Source organism: Falco naumanni, chromosome 1, assembly GCF_017639655.2.
Source record: "Falco naumanni isolate bFalNau1 chromosome 1, bFalNau1.pat, whole genome shotgun sequence".
Taxonomy (NCBI): domain Eukaryota; kingdom Metazoa; phylum Chordata; class Aves; order Falconiformes; family Falconidae; genus Falco; species Falco naumanni.
In genome coordinates, this window is record NC_054054.1 from 103,462,627 (window position 1) to 103,476,478 (window position 13,852).

The 13,852-nt window shown below is 49.4% G+C and overlaps 1 protein-coding gene across 1 annotated transcript in view; it reads left to right on the top strand.

The window, feature by feature from the left end:
- CASTOR2 (cytosolic arginine sensor for mTORC1 subunit 2) overlaps nt 1–13,520 on the top strand; it is a 124,239-nt gene extending 110,719 nt beyond the window's left edge. Inside the window, exons 3-9 of the mRNA XM_040613373.1 lie at nt 2,141–2,334; nt 3,775–3,907; nt 5,178–5,301; nt 5,890–6,000; nt 7,383–7,465; nt 8,829–8,923; nt 12,843–13,520. Coding sequence (XP_040469307.1) covers nt 2,141–2,334; nt 3,775–3,907; nt 5,178–5,301; nt 5,890–6,000; nt 7,383–7,465; nt 8,829–8,923; nt 12,843–12,908 — 806 coding nt within the window. The 3' untranslated portion in view covers nt 12,909–13,520. The remainder of the gene's footprint in view (nt 1–2,140; nt 2,335–3,774; nt 3,908–5,177; nt 5,302–5,889; nt 6,001–7,382; nt 7,466–8,828; nt 8,924–12,842) is intronic.
- The last annotated feature ends 332 nt before the right edge of the window (nt 13,521–13,852 follow it).

Below are 13,852 nucleotides of genomic sequence, written 5' to 3' on the forward strand. Positions count from 1 at the left end.
CTTCTCGCTGCTGGTAACGAGTCATTAGCAGGCTTGGGCACATGGGACAGGGCAGCGAGCACAGGACCCCAGAGCACGCGGGGCAGCCCGTGCATCCTGCGCAGCTGGCGCAGTTACTGGGGCAGCCATGCTGCCGGCGGCTTTTGGGGATGAGTTTGCGGAGAGGAAAGGTGTCACTTGACCTTTCTGTGATTGAGTTGCCTGGCTGCTTTAATGGCTTTGGGATGCGGGAAATGGAAGTGTAAATACCGCTGACGTGCAGGTGGCCTCGCCTGCGCCTGCCCGCTCCGTGCTGCCAGGGACCAAATGCACATCCAAAGAAGGAACACATGTTTTTTTTCTTTTTTCTTTTTTTTTTTTTTTTTCCCTCCTCCTCCTTATTTATTTCACAGGCAAGGAGCAGAGGTGGGAATAAAGGAAAAAAAGACGTCAGCAGCTTATTAGATCAGCAGCAGTTGTTTTGAGCCCTTGCTTTTCCATGCCAGTTGATGTAGTAAGCTTTGTTTTGGGGGTGATTTTCTGATGCAAAGGACTGTCTGATCAGAAAATGGTATTTTGCTGCAATAATTTTCTCCGAGCAACTTGGCAGTGGTCTCTCTGAGGTAACATGCTGTTGATTAATGCACAAACTTACCCCCTCTCCCTGGTGTCTAGTTTTCATTCCATGTAAGCTCTGATTATTCAGTAAAAAAGAAACATTGGCCTATGAAGCTAAACATCAAAATGCAGAAGCAGAACCCTCAGTGTCCCCACTGTTTGCAGTGTGTTTGCTCAGGGTTATTTTCATGCCACACACAATTGAGGTTATTGAGGAGAGCAAAATGAACCGTATTTGTTATTCAGTTCATTTTGGGTTTTCAGCGCTGTCATTGTCTCACAGCAGTGGTGCCTGGGGATTCAGGGGGTGTGAGGTTATGGATTTATTACATGGTGTCTGGATCGGTACAGAAACAGCTTCCAAAGGTCTTGCTGAAGGAGAAGGAAAGGATACTGTGTGGAGGAGCCAGGAGTGGGTGGACAGAGTAGGAAACGTGGGTATGGAGGCATGAAGTGATGTGCCTGCGGTGCCAGGGTGCTGCCTGCAAGAGCAGCAATACTGGATTTATGCTTTCGAACCACTGGGCTGCATCTAACCTCTAAGCAAAGTGTGTAGGTTTCTGCTGAGACCTCTGCCGTGGCTTTGCTGGCTGGATCTGCATCTGAGGGCAGGCTCCTTACGCCACATAGATTTAACCGGGTTTACGCATTTGTAAGTCTGGATCTGGACCTGAACTGGTTGTTTCTATAATTTGCCAAATCAAAGTCCGGGGAGTCTTAGAGAAGTTTATGCCTTCTTTCCAGAGTCCACGTCTGGTTTTACGGGCTGTTAATATATTAAAGTTTCTTAAAAACAGTTAATAATTTGTATTAAGTGGTTTAGCTGCACATTTTTACTACCGACCGACCATAGACTTAGAAGCAAATGGAATGGAACTGGGGTTATTCTTAAAAAGATTCCCATGATCTTAGTATGTGATCAGCTTGTAATTTCTCATATGTATGTTACACCATCTATCCCTGACAGAGCTGTGTAGCTCTTGTCTTCTGCTTTAGAGATGGAGACAGCAGCCTGCCGATGCATAGGGTACCTGCTCTGTGTCTCCAAAGCCTTGGGCTAGTCCCCAGGCTGCTCTGTCAACCTCCATCTCAAGTCCATGAGAAGAAAATGTGGGTTTAGAGCAGGAAAAAGGGAACAAAAGAGACCAGAAAAGCTGGAGTAAACTCTTTGGAGAAATTGTGTGATAGAAGGGATTCGAGTTAAGTCAAAGACCTCAGGCTGTTTCTGCATGGGGAAGTCAGCAGTGCTGGTCACAGCATCCGAGTGAATTGCTGAGGCTCATGTAGTTCCCGGTTTTGTCCTTGAAAATCTGTGTGAATCCCGCAGTGGAAGTTGATGCGATCGGGATATCTAAAAAGCGGCACGGTCGGCACAGTACCAGCCTGTGCAGCAGTGTGGGAAGCCCAGGAGCTTGGCCGGATAAGTGGGCTCATCTCATTCCTTGCTCTGAGGTCTGTGCTAACCACATACGGACCGGCTGGTGGACCTGGCACTCTCTGCCTCTAAACCAAACCTCTGTCCTCCCCCCCTGTCTCTTTGCAGAGCTCCCTTCCTCGGAACACTTGAGCGTGGCCGATGCGACATGGCTTGCCCTCAACGTGGTGTCTGGTGGAGGTGGCTTCTCCGGCTCCCAGCCCATCGGAGTGACCAAAATTGCCAAGTCAGTAATAGCACCACTAGCTGACCAAAACATCTCGGTGTTCATGCTCTCCACCTATCAGACGGACTTCATCCTGGTAAGAGGGCATGAGAGGACCAGGTGGCGTTACCTACCTGCCACAGGATGAAGGTTCAGTTGGGCAGTTCTAATGACATTCCTGGGAACAAGTTGTTGGAGCAGCAGCGGAATTACCAGAGTCTGCTTTCCCCAGAGCTCTGTGCCTGGTAGTTAGGCTCAGTGACACCTCAGGAGCTTTTCCCATGGGAGGAGGATGTGTTGGTATGGGTTATCAGGTGTGGAACGGGAGTGCTGGCCCACGCTGCGGTCTCTCCCGTAGTGGAGGCACTGGCAGCATTTCCCGCTGTGGTGGGTTGACCCTGGCTGAAGGTGGGTGCCCACCAAAGCCACTCTATCACCCCCGTCCTCAGCTGGACAGGGGGGAGAAAACACAAGGAAAGGCCCGTGGGTCGAGATAAGGACGGGGAGATCACTCAGCAATTACCATCACGGGCGAAACAGACTCGCCTTGGGGAAAATTAGTTTAATGTATTACCATTCAAATCAGAAAAAACACCTTTCCCCCAGCCCTCCCTTCTTCCCAGGCTTAACCTAATCCCTGATTTCTCTGTCTCCTCCCGGGGAATGGGGCTGGGGTCAGGCCCTCACACGCCGTCTCTGCCGCCCCGTCCCCCGCACGCTGCCCCGCTCGCTCCAGCGTGGGGTCCCTGCCCCGGGAGCCAGCCCTGCGCCCCCTGCTCCCACGGGAGCCCTTCCCACGGGAGCGTCCCTCAGGAGCTGCCCCGGGGGGTCCCCGCGGGGTCCCCAGCCCTGCCCCAGCCCGGGCTCCTCTCCCCATGGGCCACGGGCCCTGCCAGGGGCTGCCCCAGCGCTGCTGCCCGCGGGTCACGGCCTCCGTGGGGCTGGCAGCCGGCTGGCATCGGCTCCGTCGGGCACGGGGGAAGCTTCTGGCAGCTCCTCACGGAAGCCACCCCTGTAGCCCCCCCCCTACCAAAACCTTGCCACGCAAACCCAGTACATCCACCATGACTCAGACATTGGTTTTCTGCAAGTTAGAGGAACACGGTGTCTGCTGTCAGGTTGGCTGATGATGGCCAAGAGGCTCCAAAGTTGTTTTGGGGACAGACAGAGACTTTCTGTCTCACACACGTGTGTGCATGTACGTGGGGCACAGCCACGTAAGCTTCGTTTCCTTAGGAAACAAGGCTGAAGAACAGGCAGTGCTGAGTTCTGGAAGGGAAAAGAGGGGAAACATCTCCCTCTTGATCGTCTCCACGCTCTTTCCACAGTCTTAAAAGCACTGTGGTGCTTAATCCTACTGATACTTGCGGTGATACCGCCAAGTGTGCTTCTCTAGACACCTGTGCTTACACGTCTGCTGGCTCAAGCAGGAGTGATGTGTCCGCTTTTCTGTGCCCTGAGAGTACGTAACCTCCCCTGCAGCGTACTTTGCCTTCTGGTGGATACCATCATGAGCTAATCCTGTTGTCACCTTCAGGTACGTGAGCGAGACCTGCCCTTCGTGATGCACACACTGGCTGCTGAGTTCACCATCCTCCGAGTGGTGAACGGGGAGACAGTGGCTGCCGACGACCTTGGGATAACGAATGGATTTGTCAAACCAAAACTAGGTAAGGACCAGCGTGGGCTCGGCGTTGGTGTCCCTGGCACATGGGGATGACAGTCTGCCTCCTACCTTCCTTAAGCGTTTTGGTGGATATTTATCCTGTTGTAAAATAATAAACTGTCTTTAACTCATGCCTGAGTCTGTCCCAGTTCAAGCAACGATTTGAGTAGGTGCTTAACTTTCTGAGCGATGCTGATGAGCTTTGAACTGGAGCCTTGTATTGCTAGCTTCCCATCTCTAGAGGAGACATGCCTTTTGTAGGACAGAAGGTCAAAGTACAGTTAATTTCAGTTGCAAAAATAACATTGTCTGTAGCCTGTATTTCCATGTTTCAACATTTCAAAGGAAAGTAGCTTATATAAAAGCTCATTGTAGAATCGCAGTGATTGATTCACAGAGAATATGGTGGTTCAGCTTTCACACTTCAGTACCAGCCAGGATCAAGGCCACAGTGAGCCCAGGGCTGTACAGAACCTCAAGATCTTTCCAGTCTAGAGGAGCAAGCATCAAGCAAAGGGCACAATTAGCAAAAGGAACGACTTGAGTCCGTATGTTTACCTACACACCTGTGTGTAATTTTGTACCCATAACCGAACAAAGCAGGGATCAGTTATTGCGAAGTGCCACTCAGCCTCGTTACTCGATAGCTATAAATTATCTTGTTTAAAAAAAATGAGCTTCATACAAAAAGTGTGAAGGAAGGGCTCAGTGAAACACACATTGATTAGGTACAGGTATGCAATTTGTGGTGTTGCTCTGTTTAATAGTTGCGTGCCTGAATACCAGCTGCTTCTCAGCTGCTGGCTACATGTTTGTCAAGCTTTTGGGTTTTAATTTTTGTAGCTACAGCAAAACAGGCCCCCAGAAAGGCAGGGAAAGAGGGTGCATTGCCAGCAACTACAGCCAGAGAGGTGCCTTCCATAGTCCTGCCTTTTAAACGGTGGAAGCCTGAATTTATTTCTACGTTCCAGTTTGTGTTGGCACCTCCTTTAGCTTGCCCCTTGCCTCATGTGGATGCACACGATGACCTGAAAGCCCCTCCGAGCAGAGAGCTGACCTGTGCCTCGTACCCTGGGGAGAACACCACAAGAGCAGGTTGTCCCCAGGCTCTTCAGTCCCTGTCTAGAGCCAGCAGGGCTTCAACGGTGACCAGCTTTCTTACAGGCACTGGCGGCGTTCTCTGCAGCCGCTGCAGGTGTGTGGATAACACGTCAGGTGGGACGCGAACCCGCTGCAGGCGTGGCTTCATCGCTGTGTGTGTCTGTCTCTTTCAGTTCAGAGGCCCGTCATTCATCCCCTTTCCAGTCCAAGTAATATGTTCTGCGTCACCAGCCTGGATCCAGATACCCTTCCCACTGTTGCTACACTCCTAATGGATGTCATGTTTTACTCCAATGGGTAGGTCCCGGCAGGGAGACAGGCTTTTGGGGGAGGTGTGGCTGGCGTCCAGAGGCAGCAATTCACATTGCTTCTGCACGATGCCCAGAGATTGGCTTTGGCCTTATGCTGCTGCAGTGCCCTGCACTTAGGGAGGGAGGTTTCACAGGCTCAAGAGGGTTGTGCTGACAGGTGGAAACCAAATAGGAGGTTGGGGGTGTGCCAAGACACCTGCTGGCTTTGTAAAGATGAGCCTCTTCAGATTTAACCGAAGGGTAGCAATGTGATGATGTGCTGCGTGTCCACATATGACCAGAGGATGTACAGCTGGCTGTGCTGCTGCCCCTCGGTGCCTTTGCCTCCTGGCCCACAGCTCACCTGTGAGAGGACCCTGGGGCAAAGGTGGGAGAGTTTTGTCAGTTGTGGGGATTGGCATTTTTTCCCCCCTGCAAAATCCAAAAGCCCAAAAGCAGTATAACGTATCAGGACTTGGTGCCAGTTCTGTAAGTCAGCGTATTAACATTTCTGATTTCACTGGCTTTATCTGCTTTAAAAATCTTCCTTTGCTTTTCTAGCCACAGTTAACGCTGTTCTTTTCTATTTTTTCAGAGTAAAAGACTCGGTGGTGGGCAATGAAGACTCGGGACATATTCGCTTTTTCTCCTTTTCTCTCATTGAGGGTTACATCTCCTTGGTCATGGATGTCCAGACACAGCAGAGGTGAGTTTTGGTCTTAGAGTCCCCTGGACCCCAAAAAAGAACTGGGATGTTCTTGAAGGAGCAGGAAGGAGCTGAAGCTCCTCCATGTTAATTCTTGGAAGCCTCATTGTGTGTGTGTCACGTGCCTGTACACTCTGTCACTTTTCTGAGTGAAGTCTGGCATGTTAATTCTAGCTCTTGAACTTTGGGCTTGTTTGTCCAAGCCCTCAGTGAAATCGCTAGCCAGTGTAACGTAGGGTCATCTCACTTTTGAAGGAGGAACACTGGAGTAAAGTGATTTTGACATTTTTATTCCGTTGTTCATGAGTTGTGCTTTTAATAGCAAAACCCAAAAAAGTCTGGTGTACGTAAGTTGAAATTTTACTGCTAAAGGCCAAAAGCAGGGTGGGGACATCGGTGATGCTGTCCTCCCGCTTTGCTTTTACACATGGCTGGGCTTGGTGCAGAATCTTGTTGTGATGATAATGTACTGAGTCACCCCTGTGCAGCAGGAGCCCATGGCTCGTTTATCTGGCAGGGAGAAAGTCAGCTAGGGAGCAAATACCAGCGTGTTCCGTCTGTGTCTACTTCTGCAGCTTCACATCACAGAGGTCTCTGAGGTCTGGGGGCTAGACAGGGTGCTGCACTGAGATGCAATGCATAGATTGGCTATTGACACACAGTGCAGTGTTAGCTTTGCTTCTTGCCTGCCCTAGGGACTCATTTTGCAAACTATTAATTGCCCCCTTGAAAGTTTCTTCGACTTTAATTGGAATAAACCTCTGTCTGCCTTCAGGAGAAGCTAGAGGACTGGAGCAGCAGCCTGGTGCTTGGGGAACCTGGGCAGCCAGTTCCTTCTCTGTCCCAGGCTGCCTGCTTAACGTTGGGCAAGTCTTCTAGCCACTGGTCTCTTTCCCCCGCTACGAAGTGAGGATCTCTGTGGAGATCCTGGGGAAATCCCAGGGATGGTATGGAAAAAAGCACTGCTGATGCTCAGACACAAAACCAGTGGTCCCCATTCACCTGGTTAAGAGGGTAGGTACGGAAACACGTTCTGCCCCTCAGTGTTTCTGAATGCAGCTCACGTCAAGCCTTCAGAGTAACAATCCTGACATTTATAAAGCTAGGGCACAGCCTGTTTCATAGAAACCTTTTTCCGTGCCCTCTGGGTGCCTGTGCATGCTACCAGCATCAGGTGCTGATTTGCCACAGGACATCTGGAGGGGCAGGCAGGTGCATCTGTCCCACTTGCCTTGAGTTTTCTCCGTTTCACTGAGCTGCTGCTGCTGCTATTGTTGGCTTCAAACAGCACAGGGATACAGGAACAGCAGCAGCCCCGCAGGCAGAATCGGACACACTGCTGTGTTTTAATTGCTGCGTTTGGTGTTCTTTTCCTTTTACAGATTTCCTAATAATTTGTTGTTTACAAGTGCATCTGGAGAACTCTGGAAGATGGTGCGGATTGGTGGGCAGCCTCTTGGCTTCGGTAGGTAAACATTTGGGGGATCAGTTGGTGCACAGGTAGTCACTCGCCTTAGGGCCTTCAAGGATGATGGAAAAATCCATCTGAGGCTTTGTAAGAGCCAGCAGCTTAACACGACTTTGCAAGCTGAGATTTTCGAACAGGAGGAGTGTGACTCCTACCTAATAAGTCAGACTTCTAAATGTGCTTTTAAAAGTGCTACATACTTGACAGCTTCATCGGAATTGCGTTCATCTGCTGGACTTTGGAGGTAGCTCCTAGGGCTCTGTTTAAAGAGAAAAAATGGACAAAAAGATGGCATGGGAGTGCATTGTAGATTACTGAACTTGGTGGCCAAAAGGCACTCCAATGCAGTCTTTGGGCAACTCTGTGGCTTTGGTAGATTTAGTCCAGATTTATAGTGGTCCAAATAGGAGCCCTGTTCATAGAACTGTTCCACATCCAGTCCTGCAAGTGGTTTCTCCACCTAGAAGAATATCGGACCTAGGTAGCACAGAGCAAATGCTTCGTGTCCGCAAAGTGTTGTGGTTACTTCTATGTCCCCTGTAACTTCAAGGAGTCTGATCTGAATATGGCAACAGAGGCCTGATCTTCAGAAAGCACGGCTCCTTCCCATGGTCTGTGAAACAGTTAGGAAATACAGGCTTCCCGAACATTTCTGAAAAGTGTTTGGCCAATTTTTATATTGAATTGCAACTTCCACACCAGACCACTAAAAGTAACCAGAAGGAAGTTTTCATGCACTTCATGCATCTTAGAGGCAAAATATGTAGAAATGGCACAGTGTGTGTCACTGATGGGACAGCAGTCCTCTAAATATGTGATGTTTAAATATGTGTGCTCCAGAAGCAACGTACCATTGATCTGCGATGAATGGGACAGAGGAACTATATAAATCCTGTCTCAGGGGCTGTGGTCGGTGGTGGTCTAGGAGCCATGTGTCCAGCCCGACCAGCAGGTCAGCATCTCCTCTCTCAGAGATGCAGTGTTTGATAGCAACAGCTAGAGAAAAATGGAGGTTAAGGATGTATGAGACAGGTTTTGGTGCTTCCTTTACGAACATCATTAATTGCCTTTCTTTGGATCTTTGAAAATCATTCCAGTTCTAATGTTTTGTGCCTTTGGGGAATTTACGTGTGTCTGCTGCAAAAAGATGGCAGTAAAATCAAATGTGCAATGTATTGTGGTGGCCCAAAGAGCCTGATTCCCTGAGAAAGAGCATGTTTTGCTACAGAGATCCCTTCTGATAGGAGTTTGTGCAGAGAAACTCCTCTCTGTGTAGGCACAGAGCTGGTGAGACCCAGGAGTTCTGTGAGACTGACAGGTGCCATTCACACAATGATTGATTTTTTTATCTCCCCCACAGATGAGTGTGGAATTGTCGCTCAGATTTCTGAGCCTTTGGCCGCAGCTGACATCCCAGCCTACTACATCAGTACTTTTAAGTTTGATCACGCATTGGTGAGTATCAAGACAGCTTCTTTGGAATAGGGGAGTTCTTTTCCCTGGGAGAAAACTCCATTATGAGAACATTGCTCACCTGGAGAGCTTCTCTCCAGCCTCCTGGTTGTCCTGGCCCTGGGATCAGAGGCTCCTGAACTAAGCCCAGCCCTACCCTGGGCAAAGCTGGGTCAGGGGGTGTCACTCCTGCAAAAGACTGGTCTGGGTCCTTAAAGACCTTCGTGACAGGCAGTCTCTTCCACTGCGTCACCAGCTTTTATTAGAAACAGCCATAAACCCTCTCTGGTTTCCTGGAAGTGTAGCCGATGGCTCAAGGCTCAGGAGGTTGCCTGTGTGGGGGGGGAACCTTTTGGAGAGCCTCCCTGTAGCAGACCCCTGCTTTCATCTCTTGGTACCTGCACAGCCCTAACTTTTGCATGTTGAGACCCATCTGAGAGTCCTGATCAGCTCTGCTGGCCCTGCATCCTCCTCCTCGTGGTGTACGCCTCTGATAAAACAGCCGTCACTGTCAGCACAAGAAGGGAATGTGATTTTGGAGCAGGGAGGGGTGTTGCCATGTTTGTTCTCCTGAGTGCCCACCAGCAGTTGCAGCATGAGGGTCTCACTGTTTGTGCAGGGTTCTCTTCTCTTTTGTACTGGCTGATATTTTACCTTCTGGGCCTACCTCTGCTCTTCCTTTGGCTGTGTAGGACACCCTGAAAAATGAGGAATTTCCCTGAAAAAGGAAAATTGCTATGCCTGTAGCCATAAACAGAACGGCATTTCACTTGGAGCCCATTCCCCAAGTCCTGAGGGAGGGAGTCAGTAGCCCTTGGGCTAACAAACCTCGGCTGCTTTGTGCTTTTTGGGTTTGTTTCTTAAACATGCCCTTTATTGCGTGACGCTTCTCCTTCCATCACCGTAAATTCAGTGCTCAGGCCCTGCTTTTGACCTGTAAAAGCTCCAGTGAGTTCAAGTCAGGGTTTTTTTTCAGCTAATTACTTTGGGTTTTCACAGTTGGTGTGAACCATTTGCAGCCTATAGGTCATGTGTGTAAAGAGTAAAAGTAAATATTATTCCAGATAGCAAAGGTCAAAGTGTTATATATGTTTGTCTTATTTTTTTTAATATTAACTGTGCTGATAAGATAAGCCAATAAAACACCATTTTAAAATCAATACTGTTAGCTTTGCCTCGCATTCCTACCTGTTGCTGTGGCCCCAGGTGCATGCTTTCTGTGCAGAGCACGAGGTGTAGAGTGCTTCCAGTTGTCAAGCAATATCTAGAGCACTAAACCCGGTCAGTTAAAATAGATATTTCACTTAAAACTTGTGCCAAACGATTGTGATGACTCTGCAGGCAGCTCCACCTTTTAAAAGCGTCTGATCCTGCCGCGTGTGAGCCCAGCAGATCCCAGCCCCCCAGCAGCTGGCAGGGTGTTATTTGGGCCGTGCACTAAGGTCTGCAAGTCTTCCTTACTCAAATCAGTGTTTTAGCATTTTGCTTGCTACTTGCTGGGGTTGTTTTTTTGTACGGTTTTAAAAACCTTTTCATCTGGACAGTGGCTATTCTAGCTGTCAAACCTCTCCACCGTGCGGAAGGTGCATTCCGAGCCCTCCTTGGCTTGACGTTGCTCCAGGCACGGGGGCTGGGCTGTGTGTTTGCTGGCTGTAGGGTTGTTTTGTTGGCCAAGACCCTGACCTAGATTTCATCCTGTTTTTCCTAACTTTGCTACCGAGACACCTTGACCTCTAGTGACATTTGTCAAGCTCTAAGTGCACCTTGAATCCTTTCTCTACATCCTCCCTTTATTTATTTAAAGCTGTTCAGTACTTGTTGTCAGCAGTCTTGAGTGCTTGACAAAGCTTGTTGTTCCGTTTGACCTGATCTTCTTTCTCCTGTGCATCTTAAGGTTTTTGTTGTTGTTTAATTTTGTATTTGGTCTGGGTGTTAATACTCGGGTCTTCAGGTAGCTGTAGAAGTTTGCCCGGGAAATCAGGACCTGTGCATGAGAAGAAATCCCTTTGGGAGACAGTGCCAAGATCAGACCCTCCAGGTCTCTGGTGTGTCCCCTGGGTGACAAAAGGTTGGGTGGACAGAGCTACGGTTTCCAGCTCCCTCTAGAGAAAGCAAGTGAGAAGAGTCCCTTTTCCAGGTGCTCTGCTCTCGCTGCCTCATGCTCAGGGCTGTCTTGCTCTTCTTCCCCAGAATTTTGCATCTAGCGAGGCCAAAGCTATGTCTGGGATGTAGTTTGGAGCTTTGCTTGTCCCTTCATGGTGGATGCTTTGATCCACCCTCTGGCTGCCAAGTGAACGTGTTGCATGGCTGCCCTGGGGTAGGGGTCTTTTGGGAGGGGTAGGACTTCTCCACTGGTGGCAAACTAGGATGTGACCTACAAATCAGAACTGTTCACACATCTGTCCTGGAGCAAATCCAGCCCAAACGTTCGTGGTATGGTTGATAGCATTTCCTTGACATTAAGAGTCATGCATTTTGCAGTGGGTGTTTAAGGGAGGAGGTGGGTCCGTGCAGGTCACAGCCAGCTGGCCAGGGCTGGCCGGTTCTGCTGCCTTCTGCACCTGTGCTGCACTAAGAAAATGTGTTTTGCAAAATTGATTCCTGTGTCTTTCCTTATTATCTTCTGGAGAGGCAGTCACACAGCTTCTCCCACTGCAGTGTTCACTGTACTGGCAAAAAAGGATGGAGAGGAGGCAGCGGAGAGTCCTGTCCAAAGTCCTGTTCCGTGCGGTGGAGGTTTGCTGGGGTTTTCTTTCTAACCCAGAAGAATTTCCTGTATGGTTGTTTTAAGATTATTTTCTTCCTTTCCCAGCTGACTTTTGTTCACACTTCATCAGAGTCAGCCGCTCCTATTCAATCTTTCCATTGGAAAATTGAACATTTTTCTTGTGTATTTCTCCTGGGGTTTTTTCCTCAGTTTTGTTAAAAGCTTTGCAGAAAATCACAGTCCAGTTGTATTTCCACTGTTTGAGCTCTGGAGGGGCATCCAGTGAATCCAGGTACCATACTCCTGGCCAGGGACTCAAACACCTCGCAGAGGAGACAGTCCCTTCTTCAACTCACTGAACGTGAATTGTTTTGGCTTCTGGCAGCAGCTTTTTTTTTCTCTCAGACCCCCTTCCACTTTCCGAGAGCTGTTAGCTGCCTGTCCCCTGAGTGTCATCTTTGAGTTTATGCAATGGTCGGACACCTCTTTTCTGTCCGATGTAACCTGTGATAGTCTTTTCTACTGATGAGAGTCGCTCTGAGATCTTTTGCATCTCTGTTACAAGAGTCTTTTTCTTGCAGGAAGTGTGAAAAGATAATAATTTAATAACCCACTAAGAATTTTGTATGTGGACTTCTATGGTTAAGTCTCGTCACAAGGCTGGATAAGAAAGCTCAGGTGGTACACTGCACTGTCTGGGATGCCCCACCACAAGCAAAATGGCAGTTGTCTTCTTCTGATGGCTATGTTCTGTCACCCAACACGGTCTCCCCACCCACATTTGTGGGTCCCAAACCTGTAGGATGCCCTGGAGGGTTTCATGGAGCCCTGAGGCAGCCACCTAAACTCATCAGCCTTGCATGAGCGAGCTCCTGGCATGCAAAGGCATTGCCAACAAAAGGAAAGGAGGGGAGAAGAAGAGGAGAAGGAGAGGAAAAGCCCAAACCAGTTGCCTCCCCATCAGCACCCACCATACAGCCAGCAAACCAGCCAGCTCTGACTCAGAGTGCTGCTCGCAGGGGTGCTGGGGGTTAGCGCTTTTGAACTGGAGGGTGTCTCTCATGGATGGAGTCCGTTCTCGGTGGAGGTCAGGTGTCCAGCAGCGAAGTACCTGGCTCCTTGGGACTGTTCTGGTTCTGGCTCCTGCCTGTCCTTTCCTTGTCGTCCCTGCCTGGCTTTGGCTAGAGCGTGACCTTTCTTTTTGTTTTCTTGCAGGTACCTGAAGAAAATATAAACGGTGTGGTCAATGCACTCCAAGTCAGTCAAGCTGAAAAGCATTAGAAATCTTCTGAGCTGGTTCCAGATGCTTTTTATTATTATAATTATTATTATTATTATAATTATTATTATTATTATTCTTTTTTTTTCTCACAGTATTTCTTGAAAAATCTGATTCCAGAGAGTGACATGAAAAGAGACTGTGGAAAGTTGAGCAGAAACAGCTCCAATAAGCCTTCGTTTTAATTATTATTATTATTATTGTTATTTTATTAAATTTATGAATTGAGGGGCAGGAGGAAGGGGAGTTCAGACGGTTTTCCTGACGTTCAGCTCCAAATCGAAGCGTAACCTGCCCGTGTTCTCGGTGTGGAAGGAGCTGCCCGGGGAGCCCCGTCTCCCCCTGAGCGCGGTGGCACGGCCGAGAGCTCCGTGGCAGGACTGGGACGGACGGGCCGCTGGCTCAGAGAGAACCCTGGCAGCCGTCAGCAAAATGAAATGTGGAATTAAACGGAAAAGACGTCACGTAGTGCTGGCTTGTCTCCTCGCATCAGACTTTCTGAGGACTGTCTGTCATTGCCCGTGTCGGGATAGGACGGGGATTGGGTTCTGTTCCCCCTCACGAAACGGTTTGGCATTAGAAAAGGGGAAAATACCCGGTTGTCTGAATTTTCACCTTTTCCCTTTCTCCCTGCTGTCAAAGCCTGACTGCTCTGAGAAGGACTGGGCGGGGGCAGCGTGGCTTTGGCCCACCGCCTGGCAGGTGGTGTCACCAGGACTTGTGTCTGTGTTGAAACTTGGCTGTTTTCGCTCAGTTTTCCCCAGTCACCCTCCCACTGCCCCCAGTGCCCTCCTGCCATGCTCCCTGCTCCGGGGCAGCTGCTGTCCCCTCACCCCCACACTGAAGCCATCGCCAAGCCCTTGTCCCCCAGGGCCAGAAGAGGAGGGAGGCATCTTTTCTCCTGTCCCCTCAGGCTTTTTCCCATCCACTTTGTGCTCACTCACAA